The 27,724-nt window shown below is 45.6% G+C and overlaps 2 protein-coding genes across 10 annotated transcripts in view; both read right to left on the reverse strand.

Moving 5' to 3' along the window:
* Positions 1-203: 203 nt before the first annotated feature.
* On the reverse strand, positions 204-13,356 carry LOC121059001 (regucalcin). Of its 3 annotated transcripts, none has more exons than XM_040535273.1 (7): positions 13,125-13,356; positions 12,472-12,636; positions 10,345-10,527; positions 8,879-9,094; positions 7,427-7,558; positions 1,359-1,513; positions 204-530 (listed from the first exon to the last, which is right to left on the reverse strand). In XM_040535273.1, the coding sequence occupies exons 2-7, from the start codon at positions 12,632-12,634 to the stop codon at positions 480-482; spliced, it is 900 nt and encodes a 299-aa protein (XP_040391207.1). In that variant the 5' UTR covers positions 12,635-12,636; positions 13,125-13,356; the 3' UTR covers positions 204-479. The 3 variants fall into 3 exon arrangements, with proteins under 3 accessions (XP_040391207.1, XP_040391199.1, XP_040391192.1); XM_040535265.1 differs by lacking the exon at positions 13,125-13,356 and adding an exon at positions 12,853-12,922; XM_040535258.1 differs by lacking the exon at positions 13,125-13,356 and having other exon boundaries at positions 12,472-12,733.
* A 6,350-nt stretch (positions 13,357-19,706) lies between these two features.
* The window catches only part of JADE3 (jade family PHD finger 3), a 60,122-nt gene continuing 52,104 nt past the window's right edge, over positions 19,707-27,724 (reverse strand). For all 7 annotated transcript variants that reach the window (XM_040535112.1, XM_040535102.1, XM_040535145.1 and 4 more), the window contains 3 exons: positions 27,134-27,607; positions 24,635-24,752; positions 19,707-23,132 (listed from right to left, as the gene is read on the reverse strand). In XM_040535112.1, the coding sequence (XP_040391046.1) occupies positions 22,231-23,132; positions 24,635-24,752; positions 27,134-27,607 (1,494 nt within the window). In that variant the 3' untranslated portion in view covers positions 19,707-22,230. The remainder of the gene's footprint in view (positions 23,133-24,634; positions 24,753-27,133; positions 27,608-27,724) is intronic.

The raw sequence follows: 27,724 nt of genomic DNA on the forward strand, positions 1-27,724 counted from the left end.
CCCAGCAATCAGTATTGACGTTTCTGCTGCTGGAAACATTATGGGAAAAATGGATATTTTATGAGAAACTCAAAAAAATATGTAAAAGAGTCACTACAAGTAGTTTAATCAATAAATCAATATACTATAATTGCAAATGAAACAGGAGAATAAACAATAAAAAGAAAAGATACTGAAACAAATTATGTCATTAGAGAAGAAACAATATTCCATAGTTTATTAGGGTGAGAGTCTTTTTACCACAACAGAAAAAATACCATTAGATATTTAAAGTAATAGAGTTTTAAAAGTTTTAAAATAAAAAAAGATCAGTTTTAAAATATTCCATGTATTTCATTAGTTTTTCATCCTTTCCTGATGAGATATTGTAATCGTGTCATGGTTTCAAAGCAAAAGATGCTGAACACCCACATAAGACCTTCTGATCTGTCTTGCTTAAGTCAGTCAGTCTTCTGGACTCCATTCTGAAGAGTGTGCAATTAACCTGCAAATGGATACGGCGGGATTCCTTTCACCCCTAGCCCAGTTATCTATCAAAAAAAAAAAAGACGGGAAGAAAAAAGATAAATGCAATGAGTCACCACTACCAAACACTCACTTTTCTTTCAAAACCAGGCATGCTTTAATTTAGAAAAGGACCGTGTCCAACTTGACATACTACTGTATGTTGTATACTGCAGCTCATCGCAGCCTGGAATTTCAACCTGTGCTCCTTCTCTAAAGCTAAGTAATCACAGGCCACAGTCTGTTCCTCAGTCCATCGTCCATTCCCCCAAAGCCTCTTCTCAGATACTACTAAGCCTTAGCTCTGCGCTTTACAATGTAACTATCGGTATGTACCTATATGGAAGACTAGGGCTTTAAAAAAAACAATACCAAAGTGACATTTTTTAAAGAGAGAATTTAGTTAAAACTAAGTAGAGAGTAAATAAAAGCGGACATTTTTATCTGCCATTGTTTAGGACACAAACCATCTTCTTCCTGTAACAAACAGAAAACTCTCTCTTGGGAGGGGGAGCCGTAGAAAGAGATGATGGCATAGAAAATTTGCAGTATCAGCTACGATATTGCACATTACATATTGCAGGACCTACAGGGCACTTCTTGGTCCATTCTACGTGCTACTATGGATGTAACCAGTTAAAAATTTCAAACCAAAAAGCATTTTGAAATCTCTAAACACATTTAAATTTCTCCTTCTGCAACAGGAACCAAAAACATGAAGAATAGCTTAACGTGTATTATTGATGTCCTAACAGCCACCCTCTTCCCCCTTCCCACCACTCCGACTGATTTGTTGTCTAAGCGCAGGAGGAAAAGAATGGCCTTCCAAAACGAAAGGAAAAAGAATCATTCACCTTGAAAATCCCACCAGCCTGCGGCTGTCGTGAAAGCCACTCTTTATCCATCCCGTCACGGGCAGAAGTCACATACATTTCTGAATAATCCTTTCCTCCAAAGCAGCAGGAAGTTGTCTTGTCAACAGGAAGCTTCACAGTCTGGATTCTTTTTCCTGGAGAAAAACACTCATGCTGTTTCTTGTTTGTCTACTTACAGCAAGGAATTTAAACAAATTATTGCGAATAACCAATGTGGAGCCAGGTGCTCCACAAAAACGAATCCCAGGGCCTAGGGAGGTCTCATGCTGTGCTTCAGCATACTGATGAGCACCGCGACAAAGAAGGCAGACTTCTGTAAACCACATTGTTGTTGACCACGTATCACTTGACAAGTTTCAATCTCAGTTATCACAAATGAATCCCGCCCCAAAACCCAGCGTGTCCTCTAATTAAATGCTAACATCCACAGCACAGACATCTACATCTGAGCTCATCATCTAGGCTGCCCATACAGGCAATGGAAATGGGATTTAATTCCTCCTTAAAACAGGTCACATGAAACACGCCCTAGACCTGCTGACTTCTCTATTTTAACTACAAAGGAAGCCCGGAGCAAGCAGAGCTCGTGCAACTCTCACTACGCCTCTACCGCCTGAAGTTAGGGAAGATTAATTCCTAGATTTTCTTGAAATTTCAATAGCCTTTCAAATTAAGCTTGCATAAAATAGGGATCATGGGACACGTCTGAAGTTTACAAAAAAACTTGGTGCAACCATAAACAATATTATGCATTTATTATACCAACAAATAACTACCGTTCTAATGACAGCAGTAAACGGATTGCCCTTGGCATCAACCAGAAGACTGCTGAGATGCTTCAAAGCAAATTTTTCTACAATTCCTCCCAAACCTGGGCAATATAATAATGGCTTGTACCCATTATGCCTGCTTTACTTACCTACAATTGACTTTCTCTTTCTGGAAATATACTAAAGCACATGAATACAAAAATATGTGATCACATACAAAACATGTGATTTCCCTGGCCCCTCATTTATGTGTGCACAAGGCTTGGTCCCTTTACAGCAACTAACTGGTCAACGGCATGTTGAAACGACGGGACAGAAACTTTGATAACGGGAACTTTGATATGAGAAAGAAAATGGAAAGTTTGGTCCACTTAACACCTATGAGAAGTTTTTGGTCTTCTCCAGAGCTGGGCATTATTTCCTAGGGCGTGTTTATTTAAGTATCCTTGTCTTTCCTTTTATGTGCCCCAAACCTTTTGCCTCACCCAACAACCTGTGCCTTGGTCTTTTGCAATGAGCAGCACTGCAGTGAATGTACAAAAGCACAGCCCAAATGGCTTCACCTGTACCAGATCACTAAGCAGGGCACAAGCACGGGTGAGCGCAGGGCCCTATTACTGAGCTGTTGGTGCAGTCCCGGCTCGGTTTTGGCTCAGACCCCACCTAGCTGGGGTTGCTGCTTCCAATGGACAGTTTGGGCTCTGGTTTGGTGTGGGAAGACAGCCTGGCTGTGCAACACAAGCTGCAGTAAAGTTACATGGTGCAGGACTAAGGGAGATCTCCTGATCCATTTTACTTGCTAGAAGGAATGTAACCAGTCTATCCAAAACTTGGGACTGGGAAGGATGAATGGAATTGTCTTTGTCTTGCTGAATGCCCTGACACGTGGGCTGGGTACTTTTAATTTGCTTTGCTTTTAACTCCAAAATAAATGAAAGAAAATAGCAAGCCAGCAGCGGTGAAAGAGCCTCTTGTATGTAATAGCCAGGGAAGTCTGACTCTGGGATTCCTGATGTATAACAAGCTTATTTGGCACTGACCCACCCACAATGGCCAAAGTAAAAAACAAAACTAAAAAATTAAAAAAAAATCACAATCACAATCAGTGTAATGGTGCTTAGATTGTCAGAGATTATAGGCCTATCTGGTTACCTCCTTTTCTCCCCTAAGAAGAGCAAATTTTTCAAAACATATAGAAACTTGGGAAGGAGAAAGTCCTGTCCGTTGCTTGGGAGTGACGAGGACCAAAACGAGTTCCAAGACAATGCTCCTGCCAACTGGCACCAGCAGCACTTTGTGGTTATCCAGTCAGCTGGAAGTAGAAGGATTACATGGCTATATGGGTTACACGGTGTCTTATAAAACACTCCAGAGGCCACCCTAGAAATTGGCTGACAGCAAGTCTGGGCAGAAAGGAGCAAGAATGGCATTCAGAAAGAGAAAACATGCGCTGTAGGAGAAGAGGCACGAGCCCCTGGGATAAGGGGAGAGACCCTGACTGTGCTTGCAGATTGGTCTCAGCAGAGACAGCCTAGAAGATATTGTTTACAAAACTCTGAGATGAGCAACATCTTCGTGGAGATGCAAGAAAATCTGCACCTGGATGCCCTGAAATTCACCTGAAGAAGTATTTACCTGTGCTTGGTACCTATAGATGAGAGAAACTTAGCAAATCCTTTGGACCCCGTACAATTGAGGGATATGAAACACACCGGTGAGGAAGAACTGGAAAATATCTAATTCCTCATTCAAAGGCACGCTTTCATAAAACTAGAAGTTCACTGGACGTGACCAGAGGTACGAGAAACTTGGCAGTATGCAAGTTAGACATCCCTTTCAAGCCCTTTGCACAGCCAGTGGGGTCAGTCAGCACAGCCTTTCTCTGCAGCACAGCCTGAATCCCAGGGCGGCAGCCATCTAGGCTAAAGAAGCCCCGAACTGAAAAGCCACTTCACCCTGACCCTCAGAGCCTTCATTTAGAAAAGATGCCAAACAAACACGTTGCCTTGCCCATCCTCCTATAAATATAATCCAAGCTTTGCTATCAGTGAGACCCGAAAATCCCTCACAAGCTTCAGCTGAGCTCTGTATCACTGGATGTATCTGACAGTCATTCAAGCCGTGCTTGCTAGCTGTTGTGCTGCAAGAGAGGTTTTCATGGAGTTATCTTCAAACCTGTCTGGATCGTCTCCCTAAGTGGTTACAATTCCCTCAGAATTCTGCAAATTGCAGATTTTACAGATTACTTTAAAAGAAAGAAGGCTCCTTCTGCCATGGACACGCAGCCTGTGAAACTCCTTGCTGCTGCTCGCCATGGGTGCTCAGGGCTTCACATGGTTGAAGGGAGACAGGACAAGTTCATGGATGAGAAATCCACTGGCAGTTAGAGATGCACCAGACACCACATCCAGCTCAGGAAGACCCCAAGATGAAAACAGGAGGAAGCTGGGAGAGCATTAGGCTGTGTACCCCACTTTCCCTCTTACATTTTCCCAATGCATCTGCTTACGGACACTACTGTTATTAGCTTTCCCCTAAAAAAACACCCTACCTCCCTCCAAAAGGGAGCAGGAAAGGGAAAAAAATGAAAAAGAAAAAAAAAAAAAGGTGAGAGCCTACAAGGAAAAAGGTACAAACAGGGAACAAGGGAGGAAAATGGTAAAGTCCACTGCTCCATGAGGGTAGTCATAGGGCTGCTGGAGCTTGCCCAGGTGTGCTCTGCCCTCTAGGAGGAGGGACCAGAAACAGGTCCCAGAGCTGCTGGGATCTCCCAGCTGAAGCTTCATCCTACCAGGCTTGTGGAGCAGGCTCTGCAGGACAGGAGGAAGTCCCACAGGTTGGCAGGGCCTTGGATGGGTATAAATAAAATGGCGATGGCAAAAACACTGCCTGAGCCTCAGTTAAGAGGCTCTGCAGAATTTGGAAGAGAGGTGGCAGCCTGACACGTGTGCCAGGGTCTGCGGTGTGCTGTGGATGGAAGAGGCACACACCAAGGGAAGCTGGCATCCCTGAGCCGGCAGCCTCACAAAACCCCACGACTTCTGTTAGGGCAGGACCTGGGTTCGAGAGACCCCAAATGCAGCTCGGTGCAGCCTGTGCTGTCTGGAATCTGTCAAAACCAAGCTCCCATTCTCACCCACCGGCCCCTTGCAGACAGTGTGGTGCAGTCTCTCTCTCTTTGCAAGTGTTTATACCCAGACTAAATGATGCCTGGCAGACCACCAACATTGAAATGGGAGCAGCAACACGTGACGGGCTCAATAATGTCTTGGGTGTGCCCAAGACACATTACTGTGGGAATGATAAAATGCCACAGAGTCTATTAAATATACTTTTATGACTTCAGCTGCAAAATTTATCATGTAAATAATTTTCAACAATAAAAAAATGTTGCTGGCATCAGTGGCATGCGCGACTTGTATTAACTTCAGTTAAATAGCCCAAAAAAACACCATGCTAAAAAAAAAGCAAGACATGAAATGGCTGAAGTCATCTTTGCAATTTCATGGCTTATCCATATTTTTCCATGTCAGTTATCATCAATAAGGTGAACGCTGGACGCAAGATGATGCTAACTCTTTGAGAGATGCAAAAGCATGTCATCATGGGTATCTACCATCAAGCACCCATCCAGGATGACTGCATGAGTGAGCTATTTGATAGGCAACCAGAAGTCTCTGGATCTATTGCCCTCATCGTTATGGCAGATTTCAAGTTCCCAGACATTAACTGGGAGTATCATACTGCCACAGTAAGGAAGTCTGGGGAATTCCAAAAGCACGCTGAAGATAATTTTCTGTCACAAGTACTCAAGTGAGCCAACGAGGAAAAGCGCCCCTCCTAAACCTGTTGTTTGAGAATAGAGAAGGCCTCGTGGGAGAGGTGACAGCAGGTGGCCTCAGCTGGAGGACTGTGACAGGAGGAGCGATGTCTTTCCATTTGTGGCCACCAAAACTGTAAGGGACCAGTTGTATCAGCTGGATGTTCCTAAGTCCATGGGGCCTGATGGGATTCACCCCAAAGTGCTAAACAAGTTGGCAGATGTTATACCTGGGCCGGCCTCAACAATTTACCAAGGGTCTTGAGAGGCTGCGGAGGTCCCTGCTGACTGGAAGCCAGCCAACATTATACTGATCTACAAGAAGGGTACTAGAGAAGACCTGGAAAACTACAAATCTGTTAGTCAAACCTCAGTCCCTGGAAAAGTCATGAAGAAGATGGGTGCTATCAATGGGTATTTAAGGAGCAAAGCTATTATCAAGCTTAGTCAACATGGGTTCATGAAGAGAAAACCCTGCCTGAGTAATTTGATCTCCTTCTATGATAAGGTCACCTGCTTGGTGGATGAAGGGAAGGCGATGGATATAATCTTTCTGCATTTTAGTAAGGCCTTTGATACCGTCCCTCACAGCAGCTGGACAAATTATCAGCTGTGAGATAAACCAGTATATGCTGTGTAGTGTTGGTGCGGCCTCACCTTGAATACTGTGTGCAGTTCTGGGCTCCACAAGACAAAAAGGATGTTAAGGTACTTGAAAACATCCAGAGGAGGGCAGCAAAGTTGGTAGAAGGGCTGGAAGGCACGTCCTGTGAGGAGGCTGAGGACACCTGGGATGCCCACCCTGGAGAAGGGAGGCTGAGAGGCGATCTCAGCGCTCTCTGCAGCGTCCTGAGGAGGGGAAGCGCAGAGGGAGGTGCCGGTCTCTGCTCCCTGGGCACCGGTGACAGGACACACGGGAACGGCACAGAGCTGTGCTGGGGGGGTCAGGCTGGGATTAGGGAAATTTCTCTACCATGAGGGTGGTCAAACCCTGGAACAGGCTTCCTAGAGAGGTGGTTGCTGCCCCTGCCTGTCAGTGTTCAAGAGGCATTTGGACAATGCCTTCATTACTGTGCTTTAACTTCTGGTTAGCCCTGAAGTGGTCAGGCAGTTCAACTTGATGATCTTTGTAAGGCTCTTCCAACTCAACTAATTATTCTATTCTAACTCAAACAATTTGCACATATAATGGTAATCCCTCTCAGCAACTTTATCTTTTCCAACACAACTGAGGCTGGGAACAATGGAGACTTATTTACAAAGCTAACTTTTAGGAGCAGAGACATAAAACTGCTAAATAAAAAGAAAAAATAAATAAAGAAAAAAATAATAATTATTTAAAAAGAACACTCGTACCATTTCTGTGTTGAGGGAAGAAAAAAAAAACCTTACTCCTTGCATCTTTTTTCTTTGTTTAATCTCTGCAGAATTCAAGTCCACCATTGGCAAGGACTTACCTGTCTCTGGGTCAAGACGAATCACTCTCCCACCATCATAGCAAGCTACCCAGAGTTTGCCTTCCGTATCAATGCACATCCCATCAGGAATGCTCTCCTCTTTTTCCAGTTTGTATATACTCCTACGGTTGCCTGCAAGATAGAAAAAAAAAAAAAAGACAAAATTACGCAATGTAGTTCCTTTTTTTGATGCTCTTTTCTAATGTACCACTCATGTTTCCTACTTACAATATTAAATAAGTAACTGAATAAATTAACGTCATATATATATATATATGTATATATATGCAGAACATGAGCTATGTATTCTAAAAGCAGATTGGATTTTTTGAAGTATGGGTTGCTTCCAGTCAGAGAAATTGAACTTTCAAACAGATTGCTGGAACGTGCCAATAATCACTGTTCCAACACAAAGCTGACCTTCAGATATATAAACTGAGAGTTTATATAAACAGAGAGTTAGGAAAAGCATCAACTTCAAAGGCACACTGTCAACTTAAAAACAAATAGTTCTATCTGAACTTTTATCCACTGTTATTAAAGAAGATTAAAACCAACTTTCCAACATTGTTTATTTTATGCTCTGACAACCTCAATGTTTCTCATATGTTGCAATACTTTTAATGAGTTTCCCTTGTGCTCCTAGGGATTATCAGATTGCCCACAGAAAAAGAAGGGGGGGGACCACACCACTTCCTAAAGAAAAATTCAATTGCAAACCAAAAACATAGCAGAGACATCAGGACAAGATGCTATACCTAAAATAACTCTGAATTCATACTGTTAAAGCTAACTAAATTTGAAATTTACAGGGCTCTTTTAAAGCAAAATTCTGCAGCCCATGTATTTAAAAGCAATTTCTTAGTCCAAGTCACTGGAATTTTCTTTTGCCCAAGCTTGTAGAAGCCCTTAAGGGCATGTTTTGTTTTGTTTTAAATAAATGAAGGAAGAAGAGCTTTGAGTTACTGCTCTCCAGTTGTTGCTTAGCTCTGTCTGCAGGATCTTTATTTAAGAGTTTAGGTTTTAAAAAACAAAATAGGGTGAAAAAAAAATCTAAAGAAGCCTAGCAGAGGTTTTGCAAAAGACAGGCTCATGCAGCCACAGAAATCTAACCATCTACAAAATCTAACAAGAAACGCTTTGCCCTTTTTACACAGGAAGATCAGATACACATCATGTTTAATAACAGTACTCCAGACTACTACTCAAATTCTATCATGCAATTTAAATATTTTATAATATTAGCAACAGCTTCTGACTACTTTGAGATGGTAGCCTATGTGGGCACAAATGAGTTTTGATATGGCTTCTGCTCCTTTGTTCTACAGAGGATTCTGAAGAAGTGCTCTCAAATCTCAGATCATAATTCATCTTCTTGGTAATAACCAGCATGAAAACTAACACCACAATCTTCAAGCACAAGTGCGTATTTTAAAATAGGACGATTCATACCAATTTTTCCAGTTTGGAGATCATAATCAAAGGCATCCACTGAGTAGGACAAGCTGTCAATGTAAAAGAAGATTTTGTGATCCAGCGACCAGTCCAGCCCATTAGAAATGTCCACCTGATCAAAGTGCTTCACTACGGAGAGGTCAGGGCAAAGTGTATACAGAGAGCCTTGGTTTCTTTCCAGCACAGCAGGTCGAATCTCTTCAGCCATCGTACCTGTGTGGAGACAAAGGGGAGGAAAGCATGTTCAGAGTGAGTGGGCTCTCCCCAGGGTTTGCGAGAAGGAGAAGGCAGCAGGAATGGGGGTTTCAGAAAATCAAGGAAGAAACTGAGTTAAAAACAAAAGAGAAAGGCAGATTTCAGAAGTGCTGCCCTTAGCAGATTTCAACACAGAGCCTTTGTTTTGTCTATTGAACTGTGACAGAAATGGCATGCAGTGTGACTTCTGCAAAATGCTTTACTTGGTCACTCAAAAATTAAGGTGTGGGCAGCATTTGTCTTCCAACATACCTGAACATTTTATATAGAAGAGACATTGCAAAAAGTTTCCTCCTCCCTAAGAACTAGCTTTGCAAAAGCCTTTTCAAAAACAAATCTCATCTTTGTGGTTCTAGGTTGTCAGCTGAGACTGGTTCTTGAGAAGCTTTGTAAAAGCAAGTTAAAGTAAACCCGGGGACCTAACTACACAGCAGATGTACAGAACGGTGTTTTTAAAAACAGGAGGAGAGAGAGAGAGAATAAGGGTGTGGCTGAGGTGGAACGGTACCTCTGGAGATCATCCAGTCCCACCCCCTGCTCAGAGCAGGGTCAGGTACAGCAGGTTGCTCAGGGCCGTGGCCAGTCTTTAATACCTCCACAGATGGACACTCCACTGCCTCTGGGGGCAACCTGTGCCACTGTTTGACCATCCTAACAGATGATCAGTAAAAGAGCTTTCTTAAATTTAAACACAATTTCCTTAATTTCTATGTCCATTGCTTCTTGTCCTGTCACTGGCACCTCCAAGCAGAACCTGGCTGTCTTCCTTACCACCACCCCCATCAGGTACTCATACCCATGGATAAGATACCCTGAGCCTTCTCTTCTCCAGTATTTCTGTTGGCTCTTTACCAGCACTCAAAGCCAGTACACCAACAGGGAGGAGGAGACAAGGTCAGTGCCTGAAACTAGGTGGGCTCCTAATAGCAGGCCTCCTTTTACAAAAATAGTCCTGATAAGATGTTGGCCAGGTGATACAAATTCATTTCTAAATGGGATTAAACTCTGCTTGAAGATAAAAATCTGATCTACAAGCTACAAATATGAATATATACATGAACTATGTAGTTCGTATTTATATATATATGTCAACTAGGAATGAACGCTTACTGCATCTACAAGTGATCACTGCATGTGGTCTGTAAAACCTAAGGGGAGGAGCAGGGCAAGCAGGGAGCAGCGGGAGAAAGGCAGCAGACCCAGCATACCTGCGAAATACCTCCCCGCGGGATCCACTTTCCCGTCATTGAATCGGTTGTTTGGTTTATCCTTGTCCACGTGGGCGATGGTGGTTACCAACTGCTCCTTCCATTTCAAAGCAGCGAACCTGGTTCCCAGGGTGATGACATAATCCCCCGATTTCCGAAGAGCCACGGAGCTCACAGGGGCATCTAAAAACAGGGTACAATGGACGAGAGGTATGTGCTGTGAAGACATTTCTTTCCTGCCTAGCTGCCTCTCACTTCAGACATGCAAGCAGTTCACGCTGGACTCAGTGAGATCACAGGCATGAGAAACAACCTACTTTTCTATCAACAAAACTGCACTGCGACAGGTCACGATGCTGTGCAGTTCAGACATGCCTCTAGCAGCACCAAAAACACGCTGAGGAGTGGCAGAGCTTTCCAAGGGCTAAAGCAAAGCAGAAAATTAGTAAACGCTCCATGGTTAGTTTACACTATTATGCAGTAAAACCTCAATTGCAGGTTATTATAAAGGAATTAGTTTTTAAAAAAAGAGAGAGGGAGAGAGAAAGAAATGAGTGTGAAGATAGTAATTCTGTAAAAGCCTCAATCAGGTATAATGTAAGGAGTAACAACTTTAAATAGAGCAATAAAATCTGGGATAGTATTTACCAGACAAGACTTAGGAATATGCACAGGACTGATTCCCAACATTTTAATTAAAAAAAAAAAGACAAATAACATTACTTGCATTTATAGCTTTACAGAGGTATAATTAGGTAATAGTTTCACTAATGCTTATAACCCCCTTAACCCATTGCTGCTGATGACAGGAGCTGCTCCTTTCCTGCTGCTTGCTCGTGGCTTGGGCTGCCCCTTTGCTGTGCAGCCCTAGCAGGACACCTCTGTGTTAGAAATCCAATGCAGGCACTGCCCAGCCGCATACATGCTTATGCATGAGGACAGCTGTCAGGACACACACAGTTCCCCAAGCAGCTGGGATGCACCGCTAATTCTGGGTTTAACTTGGATAACTCCATCACAGGAGATGTGTGAGCACGCTGCTGAGGCTGCTGGTGGTCTGGGCTCACCTACGCTGGGCGAGTGGGTGCCTCTTTCCCCTTCACAACACAGCACCACAAGGGGAAGGGGTGCATCAGGTTGGAAAGATGGATACGGCCACCCCCCTGGTCACTGCACAAATGCAGCATAAGTGAGCATACCAGCCCTTGTGCCTGGCTCAGCTTGCAGAGGGCTTTGTTAAGCAGCATCCACAGGAATGGATTTCTTTGCAATACCATTTTATGCTGGGCAGAAAAGTGACCATAAGGTCTCCCCCCAGCACGGGTATGTGCGTAGCGGTGTTTTCCCTGTGGAGCAGAAAAGGGCATGTGTAGGTACTGCTAACCATGGGGCTGTCATAATTCTCCGTAAGCTTCAGTGACGAGTCACTTCCCTCTCGTTTCCCACTTTGGACAAGAACCCACTATTTTAATCACATGGCACTCTGCAGATGTTCTTTTTTTTTTTCCTATGTCTGTTAACCACGCTATTCTCAAAGGCACAGCTATTAATTATCACTGTTTTATTACTAAACAGAGAAAATTGAAGGAAGCTTAAAAAAAAAAGAGAAGTAGCTACTTCAGCTCGCCCTGTTCAGTTATCCCTTCTGCATCTCCAGAGAGGCCACGCACAAGGCACTGCACCTCCGAGAGAAGGCCTGGGTTAGGGGGTGCTCCTTCGGCTAGGGTAAGAGGAAGCAAGTTTGGGAAACAACAAAATCAGGCCTCCTTTTCCCCGAAGGCTGGTATCTGGGATAATTTTAAGGGCGGAAAGTCCGGATCAGTTTGTTGTGGATAATGCAAACAGTTTACGGGTGGGCAAAAGCAAGGGGTTTTCACCAAGAGGTACTGAATGTGAGGAAAATACAGAATCATAGAAACATTAAAAGCCAAGTAACTAAAGTCCTTAAGGAATTTCGTTGAGACAGATGAGCATTTACGCCACCACACCGAGAAGCAAACCTGCGGCTCTTTCTTCACGCGGGTTAGCGCGCCTACTCCTTTCAGGGACAAATAAATGACCGAGGCTCTGGCTGTCGTCGCTGTTACCTTACAGAAGAAAGCGGGTACCAGCCCGGCAGCGCCTTACCCAGGGGCACAGCCTGCACCTGCCCGGTGCCGGGGCTCCAGCGGCAAACCTTCCTGCCCGTGATGTCGACGCAGAGCAGCGCGCTCTCCCTCTCGTCCCACACCGGGGACTCCCCGATGCCGTAGCCGCCGCTCACGACACACTCCACCCTGACAGACGACATGCCTGCGGGGCGGCACGGCGCACGGTTGCTCACCACGGACCCGTTTTGTGCCCCCCCCCCCCCCCAAAAAAAAAAAAAGCCCCGGACCCGCGCAGCCGCCCCCCGTTCACCGGGCCCTCCCCGGCCGCTCCTCCTCCCACCCACCGCGGGGCGTCGTCGTTAGGAATAAAATAAAAAATAAAGTAGAAAATAAAGCGAAACGCCAGCCGCGGCCCTACCTGCAGCCAGCAGGGCGCCCGCGGGCCCCGGCCGCCGCTTTTATGGGGCGGGAGGCGGGGGCTGGCCGCGCTCCGCCGGGGCCCGGGGCCCTCCCCGGGCTCCGCAGGCCCGGCCCGAGGCCCCGCGGCCCCACACGAGGCCCTGAGGCTGCCCCCGGCCCCATGGGGGCTGTGGGATCACGACAGGGCTCCGTGGCCCTGGGGAGTCTGTGGGTGTTGGGCTGGGGTGCCCGGCTGTGCTAGCGCCGGCGCCCCGTGACACGGTGGATTACCTTTTGGCTTGGGTCCAGTCGCCCCCGGAGAGATCCATGATATAAAAATGGCTCTGCTGGTGGTGCTGCGTGTCCCGTGGCTCCTGGCAGCGCCAGCTGCTCCTTTCCACAAGCTCCAGTGTTAGTGTGGCTGCTCCACAGCCTGCCCCTCACCGGGCTCTGGCCCTTCTGGCAGCCCCACCACTCCAGCGGCACCCACACAGGTCTTCCAGCCTGGCCACAGCCCCCATTACGGGCTTCATCAGCTCCTCACAAATCATAGATCTTCCTACTGGCAGTTATTGGGTTACCTCTATCCATGCATCAGGCACTCGCATCTTGGTTTTCATTTGGCTCCATTTGCTTTTCTTTTTGGGAAGTTGACGGGCAACACGTCCTCACCAAGACGTGTTTCATGCAGGCTTCCCTCAGTGTAACACCGATGCGCTGCCTATCAGCCTACTGTCATCTTGCCTGAGTAGTTTGGCTTTTTATTTTATGGGCTTGTGTAGCATTACTGCAGCCTATGCTAAGCATCAGTTTTTCTCTTTCTGTCCCTGCTGTGGTGTCATGTAACACACAGCAGGATTTCATCCCAGACCTGAGGCAAGCGCATTAGTACTGCCTGCCAGCACAGAAAACACACATCCAGAAAGAAAGTACTGCAGTAGCTGGTGGGTTTTTGTTTGTTTGCGTACAATTTACAAGGAAAGAAGAGGTATTAAAAAATGAATAAATTAAAGGAATTAATTGATAATTTGTAAGTACAGTGAAATTCAATTGCCACTTTTTAAAAAGCTCAGCCACGTTTGCTGCTCTCCTGGTGTCCTTGCATGCCACAAGGCCATTTGGGATGTGCACGGCTCATGCAATATCTTCCTGACATCACCAGCGAGAGATGCTCACACCTGCAACCCACCTGGTGGGTCTCTGCTCCTTGCTGACTTTGTCATTTGCCAGCATGGTTTGGAGGCATCAAAACAAGCTGTGTGTTGGCACACACCTTGGGAGAAAATTAACAGCTCCTGTGAGCTCCAGGTTACAACACAAACTCTCTCTTCTGCCGAAGTGACAAGTATTTTGAACTTAGATCTCTAGTTACACGGCACGGTACTCCTCTCTTTTGCCTTTGCTGTAATAGCTAACCCAGGCTTGCTGGAAGGTATAATAAAACGGGGAGCAATTCACGGGTTCCTTCATTCATGAATGTCTTCACAAAGCGTGACAGCTGAGTCCTTCTGGCAGCACAGGTTTACCAGGGGAAGGAAGAGGGCAGGGAAGGTGGCTGCCGAAGGCTTCCCAGCCGGCAGCTTCTCACTGCTGTGTCACAACCACCGCATTTACCACACGACTAGCGATAAGGAGCCCATGGCATCCCTGTGGCCTCCTAAGGGGATAGCTGGTGACTCAGCGGGCCCACCTTTTATCCACGTGGTAGGGCTCCTCGCACACTTATTCCTCCAGTTTTACAGGAAGCGGGGGAAGGGGAACCTTTCCCTCGCCCAGGGCTCAATAGGGCTCACAGACCCCCCTCCCATGCATTTGTATTATCACGGCCACTAATAGCACAAGGAATAGATCTGTGACGTGAGAGGTCGCCCAAGGTGAGGTTGCAGCCATCGCCCAGCATGCCGCCAGCCATTACCTTCCTCACCATTCAGGAAATGCTCCACAAGCCTGGGTGACAGCCCCACGTGTCACAGAAATCCCCTCAGCCATAAGGCAAGAAGGGGAGGTGGGCACTTTCATGGCTTATAAAAAGAAAACACTTTTTGCTCATGCAGGTTCCTGGAAGGCTGCAGTTCTTCCTTCTCTGTCATGAGCATGAGCTTGTTATTTCTTCATCTTTAGAGCCTCGTCCATCTTTTTACGTTCATCTTTAGTTTTCTTTGGTTTGCTTCCTCGTCCTTCCTCCTCCCTGCTTGCAGGTGCTCCCCTGTGACTTTAACCAAAAGGCAGGGAGGCTGCAGGCCCTACCTCTGCCTGGCACAAAGTTCAAAGGCCACAGATCTCACCGCCATTTCCTACAGCTCCCCCCAAGCACCTGAGCCCACATCAGGCCTCTTCTACAGCTGGGGATGGCAAGGCCACAAGTGTCCTGCATCCCAAGGCTGTGTGTAATCCTGCCCTGCTGTGACATCCACAAGGGCAACCACAGCATGCACCTGGCAGTTTGCCTCTACAGGTTAACACCACAGTCTAGGGAAAACAAACAAACAAACAACCAAACAAGCAAGCAAGAAGTAGAAATTTAAGATCAGTCACTGTGAACTGTTGGCTGAAAAGCAAAAGCTAGTGCTGCCACACACTTGTTTTCAGCCAGGTATAGTTCTTGGAAGTAGCTCGTGTGTCTGGATCAAGGTTTTGTTAGCATCAGGTAGGTCCGAGAGCAACTGCTGAGAAGTCACACGCATTTACTGGTCTGGGTGATCACAATCACATCTTTAAATGGTCACTGGGTTTGAATGTTTGCCAAAGCATTTACCTGCTTTGCAAACTTCTCCTTGGGAGAAGGTGGCATGAGCTGTTAACAGCAGACTTGTGCCCACTGATGAATTTATACATCAAGTCTAACACAGACTGCTAGTGTACTGTTAAGGAAGTTAATGCAGAATGGATTACGAGTCTTAAATGGGGAATCTTTTCTAAAGGGGGTTGCACCAAATCACCATGAAGTCATACCAGAGCATTTAGCCTTAAAAGTCCAGTTTCTCTCACAGAACTGGCAAAGGTAATTTATTAACATGCATTTATTAACATGCATTATGCGGGCTTCTTTGAGGAGCATTTTGTGCATGCTGGACATAGTCCCTTAACAAAGCATCTCACACTGTATATGCAGTGCTATAACCAGACGTTATGTGTCCCTTCCCGCTGCAGTTTCTCAAACATCCCTCACACCACCACACGTGCTCCTCCAGCTTCAGTATCGCTGCAGCACCTGCCTGTGCTAGTTCCTGCCATCCTAAGCCGTCTCACAAAGCCCGAGTGTCCAGCTGTGCCTTTCCAGCCCCCTGGCTCCACGCTCCGCGCAGCAGGAAATAGGGTGCTTCAGTAAGGGTAAGCCTTCTGAGGTGGAGCGTGGCCAAGAGATGTTGCATTAATGCCTTACTTTCCTGCTCTTTGTACCCCATGTGACCTGCATTTGCATTTTGCTTGCCTCAGGAAAAAAAAAAAAAAAAAAGAGCATTGATATGTTCTGTGGCAGCTGCAAAACGATAGGCACAATGGAGGCTGTGCGAGGGAGCCAAGACTTCAGGGAGAGGCAGCATCTTTCATTCAAGGGCCTCAGTCGGCGACAGTGCCCTCAGTGTTTGCAGCTTTCAGGCCCACAAGCCCTTCTTCAGGCCCAAGTCAGAAGCAAACCTCAAATTAACTGCAGGTTTGGGACAACAGCTCTAAGCTTAATTCAGTGCGTTCAGTCAGGCAAGTTGAGAAAAGTCTGGTTTCTGTGTTAGCTGTTTGTGACCAGCGTAAACTAGGACTTGCTTACGGTTTTTCTGCAGCACCTCGCTTGCCCAGCTTTTTGCCTTTTTCCTCCTTAAGCCAAGGGAGACTGCCAGGCCCGGGAGGGTAAGGCAATGCCCAGACACCTTTTTAGAGGAGATAACAGAACAATGGCTGAGGAATCAGGTTTGGAGGAGGGGAACTACCTGTCTGGCTCCCTCCAACCAGATGCAAATGGAGGCCTAACATACCGGTGATGCTGGAGCAGCACCACTCCGAGATAAGAGAGGCGAAACCACAGAGGAATGCCACCAGACACAGCCGTTTCAGGTGGCAGTGGCCGTTTTTCAGAACAGGCTCATTTAATGATCCCCCCCCAGCTATCTCATCCCCTCACAAGGACCTGCATTTCTAAAGGAACAGCCAAAGCCCTTTTCCCAAACAGCACCCAACACCCGCTCTTTTTGCAGGTGCCACCCCCAGCGGGCTTCTGGTGGCTGCTGAGACCACAAAAAAAAAAAAAAGAGCGGCCTATCTTGGTGTCGGTCACAAGCTCAAAGGTTTTTGGCTGACTAGGTTTCCTGAAGACATCTTCCTTTGGACGCTGCTGTTGTGTTAGGCTTGAAATCCTCCCCCAGGACCCTGGCCCGCCAGCTGGGCCAGCCGAGCAAACTGGAGGCGCTGGGGCACCCCACAAAGATGCGCCCTTCATCCCAGCCATGAGGGCGGGTGGAGCGGCACCTGGGGAAAAACTGACAGAAACTGGTAAAAATGTCTTGAGGATGGCTGGGTTAAAAGAAACCGTGAAGGTGTCATCAGCGAGCCCCAGCAGATTTCAAACAATGCCTCAGATAAGGCAGCCCAGGTGAGGCAGGTACCAGCGCCAGGGCTCTGGGGAAAACAATGGCCGGGTCGGGCGGCCCAGCCCAGAGCAGAACAAAAGGCAGAGAGGGCAGGGCGAGGCGGATCCAGGACAGGTCCCCAGCCACCAGAAGCCCGCCGGAGAAAAAGAGATTACCTGGAAGCTTTACTCACAGAGGCAGGGAAACTAATGGGCGAATATCTGAGGCCGCTTCTCCTTACACAACGAGGCAGGCTTATCTAGGCTCGGTGCAGAGGGATTAACTCCGGGAACAGAAAGATGCACACGCATCTGCTGTTTTAAAACAACTCCCCAGCTGCTGTGAAACTTTTGGAGGAAAAAAACAAACATTTTGTTCCACAAAGCTGTGCTTGCTGTCAGGGCAATCCGCTTGTTACACATCACCACAGACAAGTCCGGGGGCTGAGACGTGCGCTGGCCTGGCAGGGAGCGGAGCCCAGAGCAGTTATCCTAGGACGGTCCTGACAAGCAGTAACATTGCAGAACTGTACCCCCGTGGGGGCAAAAGTCTGTTCAGCCATGATGCTGGCACAAAGGAGGACACGGAAACAGCAGCATGGCACCTTGTGAAACCAGAGCCCTGCAAGTCTTTGCTCATTCCTACAGCAGCAGCACCGAGGCACTCCATTGTTTTCCATCTCTGCCCTTCCCTGGAATCCTTCCCTTGCATACCAAGCTCCCAGGTTGTGCAAGCAGCTTCCATTTGCTCGTTAATTCACATCAAAAGCATGTTTTCTCAATAGATGTGTCAATTCCCTGCAGTGCTAAACCATAACAAGCACCAGGATCACCCAACCTCACACCGATCTCGATGACTGCTTTGTCAGATTACCTGCAGCTCGCGGAGGCAGGCTTTGAACACTCGGTGTTGAAGGCTATGGTTACCACACGCCTCTCTCTGCCCCACAGCCTGCACGCCCAGCCTAGGTATCGCCTGTGGTATCAGTGAGGTATCGCATCAAGTGTGAACGTCTGAGGCTGCTTTTTAATAGTCGCACATTTGTCATTTCTGCTTCTATGGTTTGGGACTCACGGTGCAAAGAGAGCATCGTGCAAACAATGCATACAGTGGCAGAGCCAGAGCAGAAGTTGCAACCTAGAAGCATTTTCTTTTTGGACAAAGACATAAACCCAAAGAAGATGGTGTTGGGAATCACCATACAGACCTTGTAAGAACACAAACTTGTAAGAATTTGGCCTGAGTTACCACCAAGTAACCAGACCTATGTGGCTGTCTGCAACTTTTCTGTAAAGACTCTGCAAACCAGCAGCAGTTGTTTCCAAAGGAAACGAACAGGGGTACAGATTTACTTTCTTGGCTCCGTCTTTTTCCCACATCCCAGGCACAAGCAGACTGCTCTCAAAGGAGATGGGAAACCACCAGTCACGGTCACTGAAAGTAGATTTTAGGGAAGGAGAAATCCTGGTCCTGAAAAACAGCTGGCAATCCATCACTTACGGCTTCTTCCTCATGCTGTTTTTTTCCCCCTCTCTTCCATACGCTCCTTTAGTGCCCTTTCCCTCTGGTTTTCTTTCCAGCCAAGGACTTGCTGCCCTGTTTCACTCAGCCCCACACGTGCATCACAACCCCCTAGCCCTCCTGAGGGCGGCTGGCCAGAGCAGGATGGATCTTATCAGCAGGGTTGTGCAGCTCCACCCGCTCCTCACTCTCCATCCTTGCTTTTGCTGCCGTCTTTTGCTTCCTCCCCAGCTCCCGGGCAGGCAGCAGCACGGTATATCACAGCACCGGCCTGTGGGAGCAAGGGGAACTACAGCAACAGGTCGTGAAAAAACACCACCAACCATCAAACCCAGGAACGTGCTTGTCCTGAACCCTCCTTTACTCAGCGATGTCAATGTTGGCCGTGCACATGTGCTGGTGTATGAGAAGGGGGATGAGGCGGAAGGCCAGGCTGCAGCTCCCCCTCTATAGCTTGGTTTGTACAACCAGGGACAGGCTGTCGTGCTACAACACAAGCAAATATATTAGAAAGTGAGAGCAGCGCAGCAAACGGTCTGTTACATTTGCTGGGCTAGGCAGAAACAAAAGCCAGGCTCGGACTATTTGCTAAACACAGCAAATCGGTGCTCACTGACTTTTTTTCGGGGAGGCTGAAGGGGAAAGGTTTTCCTTGACATTTCAACTTAAAGTATTGCCAGCTCTGCAGAAATAATTCACTCCTGATGGACACAGTACTGCTGTTAGACCCATTAGTTTAACAGCCTCCCAGACACGGAGGGTAAAGCCCTGAATAAATCACAACAAATGAAAATACTGTTAGCAGTTTCATAATTTAATGAAAAAGTACTTGTAAAAAGGGGACATCTGAAAAAGACCGAGTCCATCTTGGAAAATTGAATATATATATATATTTATATATATAAAACAAAATGCAAAAACACAAAAAAAATGACAAATAAGGTTAAGAGGTAATACTTCAAACAGTTAGCCACCGAACACACAATAAAAACTAGCAAATGCACTTTGGGGACAATACTTGAGAACTACGTAACCAAGGGCTCCTTCATATATCTATTAAAATCATGTAAAACTTAGCAAAACCATTGCCCAGGCGGGAAACAACTGAATTAATAACCCCAGAAGAGCAGAAATGCTGAGTTTTGCTGAAGCACCATTTTCCTCCCCTCCGCCATATGCTTCTGGCCACAAAATGGCATGAACGCTTTGCCAGCCTCCCACGTAAGTGTTCCCAACGCAAGCTTCATAAAATTTTGTGACCAGTAAGAGGATTACTAATAAATATCGAAGGAAAACTAAGAGAGTCAGAACTGGAATACAAATGAACAAACATTTGTTTACTTATTCTGAATGACCCATGGCTTAGAACACAAAGCATTTCCCATTAAAATAAAATATGTGGAAACCTAAAATGCTACTGCATATTTACACCAAAAGAAATAATTTTGAAGATACAGCTCTAGAAAGACAAATTACACAAATATACATAAAATCAAGAAGTGGGGAGAAAAAAAAAAAGAAACTGCATGAAGCAAATAGAGCACGATTGCTAAGGATGCCGTTTCGTGTTTTTTTTATTTCATTAAAGCCCTCCAGCCCCTGACTTGCTAGTCCTATTGCAACGAGGGAGATTTCAAAGCTTAAACCAAACCTAAGAGCGTTGTTATTTCCCAAACTAAAAGCAGTAAATTAAGATAATGGAGAAGAAAAACATGCTGTTTGGCTTCTGCATAGTCATCGTGACACCGGGTGTGAACCTTTCATTTGTAGGGAAAATGAGCCCCCATCTGAACAGAGGCGTGCAGGATGCCCTATGCAGCCCATGTCCCAGCTCAGCCGGTGACGTGGGGACAGAGGATGCTGCGGATTTATGAAACGTACGGCATTTCAGAGAAGAACAGTGCGGTTACTTTGTCGATCAACACAACACGGTCTAGAACACAAGAAATTTGTCCACATTCAAACAGAAATCCTGGACAAAATAAACAAACCGAAAAGGGTTTCCCCTCCCTTCTCGCTTCCCCAACAGAGGTTGAAGTTTAAACGCTGGTTAACAACTGATTTTAAAGCACGTTAAAAAAAAAGTTTTAGTTTGGGAAACAGCAACTGATCCAGAGGTTGAAAAGCAGCTTAACGTAACCATAAATTATCAGCAATAAAAAAAACATACTCCAAATGATGACTGGCTAAAATTTCACAGGCCTAGATGCCAGAAGTGGGGCTCCTAAGCCCACATTGAGGCAGCTAGGGTTGAAAATTCGTGCCTAAATAAAAAGTTCAGGCAAAATTATTTCTAATTCATCTTATTTTAAAAACACCAGGTACAAACACCTCCGGATGTGAAATTTCAGTTTCAAGAGGAACCTGGCATCACCGGTGATTGCCTAAATTTAAGTGTCAAATAGCATTTTTCTTTGAAGTAGTACATCTACTTTTGTAAACACTATCCACAAAATTAGCCATCTGTACTTGTTAGCTGGGTAAAATATTTACAAGTGCATCCCACAACAAGCAACTATGTACAGAGATTAAAAAAAAAATGAAGTACTAGAAGTTGTATATTTACAAAATAAGCAAATAATTGCGAAGAGAAACACGACCTTCAGCGAGAGCAGGGACCGGGGGCACGTCTAGAGGTCAGTGAGTTTGGCAGCGCCAGCGACGCCGGCTTCCACCCTCCGCAAGGAGCCTGCAAATGCCACCGCCGTTCGAGGCCCCGCGCGGAAGGGGCCGTCGCTTAGTAGTCGCTTTGGGCCTGATCCAGCAGAGCACTTGGGCACGGGCTGGGCCACCCGAGGGAAAGCAGCAGGGTTTTTCATGCGCTCAGCTTTCTCGCGCGTCCCCAAGTGCCTTGCTGGATCAACGCCACGTGGCAGGTGCTGTAAGGACGCGGTTTCAGCGTCTCCGTCTGCAGCCCCCTGCAACGGGCTCGAGCAATGCAAGGACTCCTTTATTACCTGTCCAGCGCCACACGGCTGACATAGTGTGAGCATCTTGCCTTGCACGCAAGCTGGCAAGGAGGAAGCAGTTTCCTGAATTTACGCAAGGCCCAACCGCCTCACGCTTCCCCAGATGTTAACCTCTAGTAAACCCCGTCCATTTCTACGCGACTCTGCAGTAACTCGGTTAGCCTTGCGAAGGCTGCAAGCCAATTCACAGTTGAACAAAACGACTCCCATTTCTCCGCCCTCCCCCATCCCCTCCTGCAGTTCTTCCTGTCGTAGGTCCTGTACTGGTTTCTGGAACCTGTTGATGCTGAGCTTTGCACTGGTACACCGGAATACATAAAGGCTGAGTTACCCCGTGGGGGCTTCTAATCACCTTTGTACCGAACCGTGAGAAATCATATTCTTTTTGTTTCTATTGTGACAATCTCTTCCGAAGTCCTTACTTGGGCTTTCTCTCTCCGAGCTACTCCGTCGTAACCTCACTTGCTCTTTATTTTCATCACTTTCTGCTTCAGAGTCACTCAGCTCTAAGTCGGGACAGTACCCGTCGTTGTCCTGGTACGGAGCACCTTCGAGCGTCTGCTTGCTCCACAAGCGGTCTTTCGTCGCGAGTCTTCTCGTTGGCTTTTCACAGCACCGGAGATCTTCCGTGGTCCTCACCAGACTGTTGGTAGCCTCTTTGAAGGACCGGCTAAAATGTTCTATGGTGGATTTCCTGAAGCCGCTCTGGCTGGCCAAATGAGCTGCGAGCACGGACTCCTGCTCGTAGGGCGTCTGGCTGGAGCTGTCCCTCTGGCTCACGTCCCCAGCCCTGCCCAGCATCAGCCCGTTGGACTTGGCCGCCAGCCGCGAGTTCTCCTGCTGCGCCCGCCCGTTCCCGATGGAAGCCTGTCCGTGCAGGGCCGCCTGCAGCGCGAGGGGCTTCCCGGATGGCTGGCCCCGGTGAAACTCCGGCACCTGCACGGGGCCAGAATCCTTCGCCTCGCTGCGAGGCTTGCCGATCCCCCCCGTGACAAGCAACCCGTTGCTTCTGCTGTCGTGCTGATACCTGGAGTACGATTTCGCTTTGATTTCGTAGGGTTCCTTTGACATCGGCACGCTCCTTTTGCTGTACACAGTGCTGTTGTTGTCAGGAGAGAGCGGTCTGTTGCCAGGCTTCAGCGAGTTATTTTTGCAATCTCCTAGTGCTGATTTGGGCATTTTTAACTTCAGGGTGATCCTGGGAGGTGGGTAGAACAGTGTGTTCTCTAGTGCACTTGTCAGGGTATGGCCTGTATCAGAGAAAGATGAGGGAGCAGAAGAAGAGAAGACTTAAAAAAGAGGGTAATCATACTGTTACCTGTAGAGTTTTATAGTGCATTAAAAGGTAATTCAGCAATAAGAAGCATCTGCAAACAATTAGTGTGAGATTATTTTAGGACATTACAGACAAGTCAGAATAATGAAGACTGCTCCAAATTGTCCACCATTTCAAAATTTAGGTAAGCATTTCGATTAAAAAAAACAACAGCATGCCATTTTACAGGGCTTTAAGCCGGTGAATTGAACCAGTTTTGAGACATGACAGAAGTAGTTCCAACAAAGCTATAAAAAAGGTTCACATTCAGCTTTGGATAGAGAAGAAACAATGCTTCAAACTGAGTTGCAATTTGGACTTGGTTCAGCTCTGCTTTGTATTCTAAAATTCTCTATGCTTTAAAAGTCTTTTCACTCTGATGTGTGAGTCTTTATTATATTGTACACACACATTGCCATTGCAAAATATCTCTCAAAATATTTTACTAAGTTTTAAAAAAAGCACTTGGTTTTGTAAAGACGTAAATTTAGTACACATTTCTAATAAAATTTATTTACACAAAATCAAAGTGCTTTAGAGTACTGCTGCTTCCGCAAAGAGCTAGTCTGATCTAAACCAGCCGAAAAACAACAAACAAACAAAAAAAACCACCACCTTGTCAGTACTAATGAAACTAATCCACGTTTCAGGGGTAGACAAAAAACCACAAAGGCTTCACTCTAAATTGGTTACAAAAAACACAGTGTGTATCTTGAATGAACATCAAGATCATTATTTCACAATTGCAGAAATAGCTGACTTCCCAATTAAGGAAAAAAAAAAAAGCAATTGCACTATACCATATACTATTCCTCTTTCCAAATGTTGTGTTCCTCATTTCAGGGCACAATTTTAGTAAAAATTAAGGGCAGAGCTGGTTTCGGTACATCAACATTCCAAAACAGTTACTGCTCGCTGTTAAAAACCAGAGTGCTTAGGCTCTTTTTGAAGGAAGGGACAGTAACTGAGATCACAAGCTAAGAAATGCCTCTTCATGTTGCTCATCAAGTATTCAAGGCAACACGAGAGCAGCCATTCCTATCAGTCACTCTTCTCTTTTGCCTGAAGAAATTAACCACAGCAAGCAAAAGAACTTCTCAGTGGGAGAGCAGAGCTTGCTGTGGGGAAACGGCACCATAAAACAGCAGCCCAAAGAAGCAAAAACCTAGAGATCACCATCAGCTCATTTCTGCTACGTGGATTCCACAGTGATTGATAACTTATAGGCACATGCCCAAGAATGAAAGATCCAAGTTAAGATGTTAAAACATTAAAGTCTTTCGTGTATGTTGGTAGTTTCATTGACTGAATATTTGAAGACAATTTTTAAGGCAGCTCTCAAATGTTAAAACACTATGCAAGAACATAATGAGAACACAGAATTTTCTAGTTTATATACAGTTATAATTTGTACATATTTTACACTTCTGTGATTACCTGCAGCAATTTCCTGATTAATGAGCTGGACTTGCAAATTGAAGACCTGTTCATGTACTTTACTGTGAGACAACTTCAGTTTCTCTCTCCTGCTTACCATGTAGCAGAGATTTCTTACCTACCGAGAAATAATACGAGACTTAGCATCAAATTAAAAAAAAAAATTGACAGAAAAAAAATGTATCCACAACAGAATTATAAACATTTTATGAGCAATATCCCTTGGCAAATATCTCATGAATGATACTAAACATATGTAACCATGACTTTAAAACAAATCCTGAATTTTTTTTTTAATTACCAGTTTAATGAATGTCTTGAATGTACTCTGCAAGATAGCAGAATGTGTTTTCACCTACGAGAACAGTAAGCAAACAAAATGCTAGTCAAAAGAAAAAGCACATAATCTCTACGACTTGCTTGTTGGTAAGCCTACTTCAACCACACGCTATGCTGGGGACGTTACTGGTCAGTACTCCAGTCTCCTGGAATTTCCTTGTGAAATTCTTTACAGAATGATTTTCAAGAGCTAAACTAAGTTTGTTTCTCTTAGAATTACTGCAACATTTGAAAGTATACCTTTTTACAAAGCTACCCAATAGAGCTGGCCAGTTTAGACCATAATTAACATGTAGATCACCCCTAAAAGAACACTGCAGCTTCTCGTGCCTTTCACACATTTGGCTGATGCATTCAGCAGTTTATTTTCAGACTGCATGGCAGTTCCACATAATTCTACTTTCACTGCTTGTTTGAATTAATAGCAGTATTTCCACCTAGTGTAAGGAAAACAGGAAGAGGCACTGCAAGTTTGTAATACTGACCTGAAAGAGCAGGCACAACACAGAAAAAACATAGGGGCTGGCTGAATGATATCTGCCAAGCATACTTCCCAAACACCTAACTTGAGCTGTTCAGAAACTGGAACCTCTCTCCCCGTGAAGGAAATTCCAAAATTCCCAAATTTATTTTCATCCCAAGACATAACTAAACAGGAAATTTTGTGGCACGAGTTGTTCAGAAACTTTGAAAGACATTTCAAACTATGAAGCACTTCTACTCCATGTAAGTGCATCAATTTCAGCACAATTAGATGCAAACCAACCACTCTTTGAACACAAGAAAAAGCTTGAAATGCTTTCTTGAAAGAGAAAAACAAAAACAAAAACAAAACAACAACAAAAACCCACCAAACCCTCCATTCGAAGCTTTTTTTTTTTTTTTTTTTTTTAATAAGGACCCACATTTGAAGTCCTGGAAAAAGAGATCCAAGCTTGAATATGCCTTAGATTCACTACCCATCTCTAAGCTCTTGCAAACTACAGGTGATCAGCAGCCCCAGGTGGCAACAAGCCTGGCTTCCTCCCCCACCAGCTGCCAGAAGGCGGCACTCTGTGGGGCTGCCAGAAGAAATACCTACTCTGGATTTTCCTCAAGAACTCCACCTTTTCCAAGCGCTGGCTAGCGATCTCCAAGATCCCAGCTAGATACTGGTAAACAGATAATTTCCTTTTCATCCTGCTCAGCAAAGCCACAAGCAGTGCTAGACTCGGCGGGTTGTTTTCCAGCTGCTCACCAACAGCAGCACCTCGGGCAGCCATGTGCAGGGAAATCGTCCAGCTCAAGAGCGCGAGCAGTGATTCAGCCTGCCCGCTACCTAGGGCTAGCCCACACCAGCACGCTGCCCAAGAGGAGAGGTGAGTAAGGGACCTGAAGCAGAAGTCACGGGAAGCTGTCTGAGCACGGGCCAGCATTCTTCTTCTTTGTCCGTGAAGCCAAGAAGCCTCTGTGGTAGTTAACCACCCGGAACTTCACCCAGTCGCCCTCAAACCATGATGATGTTTTAATGTATTTTTAGAATTCTACAAAAGCTTAAGGCACACACTCACCAAAGAATACTTGCTGCTTTACCTATGCAAATTGATTTTTCCACACCCAGAATTAGCTAACATTTACCATTTTACCTTAACCATTATAAAGCACATTTTTAAGTACAAATCAAGAGTCCCTCCATGCCATGACAACGTGGAAGAGAAGAATTTGTCAAGCCTGCCCCATTCCTTCACTGTTTGAACTTATTTTGTTTCATAAAGTAACTTTTTTTTTTGTCCTGAACACCTAAAGAGTATCACTAGCAACTACCACAGCTCGTTCAAATAAGTTTACTCTATTTATATTGAAACCAACGAGTCAATTACCAAATATGCCCATTGTGGGCAGAAACATGCATCTTAAAATATGTAAAGGAGAAACCTCTAAGCAAGTCAGGAAGCATGGCTTTCACATTGGATCTCACTGGACTGAAAAGGGACAGCTCCTCAAAGTCTCTGCAGTGTGCAATGCAGTATATCACGAGAATGGAGTTGAAGGCCTTACCTTTTATTATTATTATTTTAAAAATCATCTCCCTGTGCTCCTCCCATTCCCACTTTTGTCCAAAGACAAAGCTGTTGATCACCTGCACACAGTTTTTCAAAACTTCACCAGTTGAACTCTTACCCTCTCTAGGTCCTGCCTCAAATGCATGAACATCCTCATGCGAGTATGAATGCTATCTTCTTTTGGCTGCACTAAGCCATTTTCTTCATCCTCCTTGGGAGGAAACAATGGTTTGTTAAAGTTACTTTTTCGCTTTAATTTCCAGTAATTGTAGATGAAGTCTACAGCAAGTTTAGGAAGACCAAGTTCTGCTGCAACATCCTCCACTTTAACGAGTGAGTAAAACTCTTCTTCCAGCTCTCGGAGTTTCTGGGCTCGCAAACTGGTTTTCTCGCTCTCCGTTTGCTTCTGGTCTGACATACTTTTGGGATGCTCATCAACGTCAGGCAGCGAATTCTGTTTGTTCTTGCTGTGCTTTAGACAATACGACTTGAACTTGACCTCATCCCCATCATCCAGGATAGTCTTCATCTCTAAGCTATGCTCAAAGGCACAGGTGACATGAAAGGCAGTGATGCAGCTTTTCACGGAGCACTACAAATGGAAGAAAAAAGAAAACAACACTGAAGTCACTAAGACTAGCAATAAACCAGAAAAAAATATATCCTCATTACATCAAAGTTTTTATCCCTACCAAATCACATCTCCTAA

This window comes from Cygnus olor, chromosome 1 (assembly GCF_009769625.2).
Source record: "Cygnus olor isolate bCygOlo1 chromosome 1, bCygOlo1.pri.v2, whole genome shotgun sequence".
NCBI lineage: Eukaryota > Metazoa > Chordata > Aves > Anseriformes > Anatidae > Cygnus > Cygnus olor.

What these genes read in the sequence shown, in the direction of transcription:
- LOC121059001 (XM_040535273.1), bottom strand. Translation starts at nt 12,634, where the DNA reads ATGTCGTCTGTCAGGGTGGAGTGTGTCGTGAGCGGCGGCTACGGCATC. An exon ending in TCTCCAAACTGGAAAAATTG is followed by an intron (nt 7,559 to 8,878) that starts GTATGAATCGTC and finishes TCTATCTTGCAG; the next exon opens with GCAACCGTAGGAGTATATAC. An exon ending in TCGTCTTGACCCAGAGACAG is followed by an intron (nt 1,514 to 7,426) that starts GTAAGTCCTTGC and finishes GTTTTTCTCCAG; the next exon opens with GAAAAAGAATCCAGACTGTG.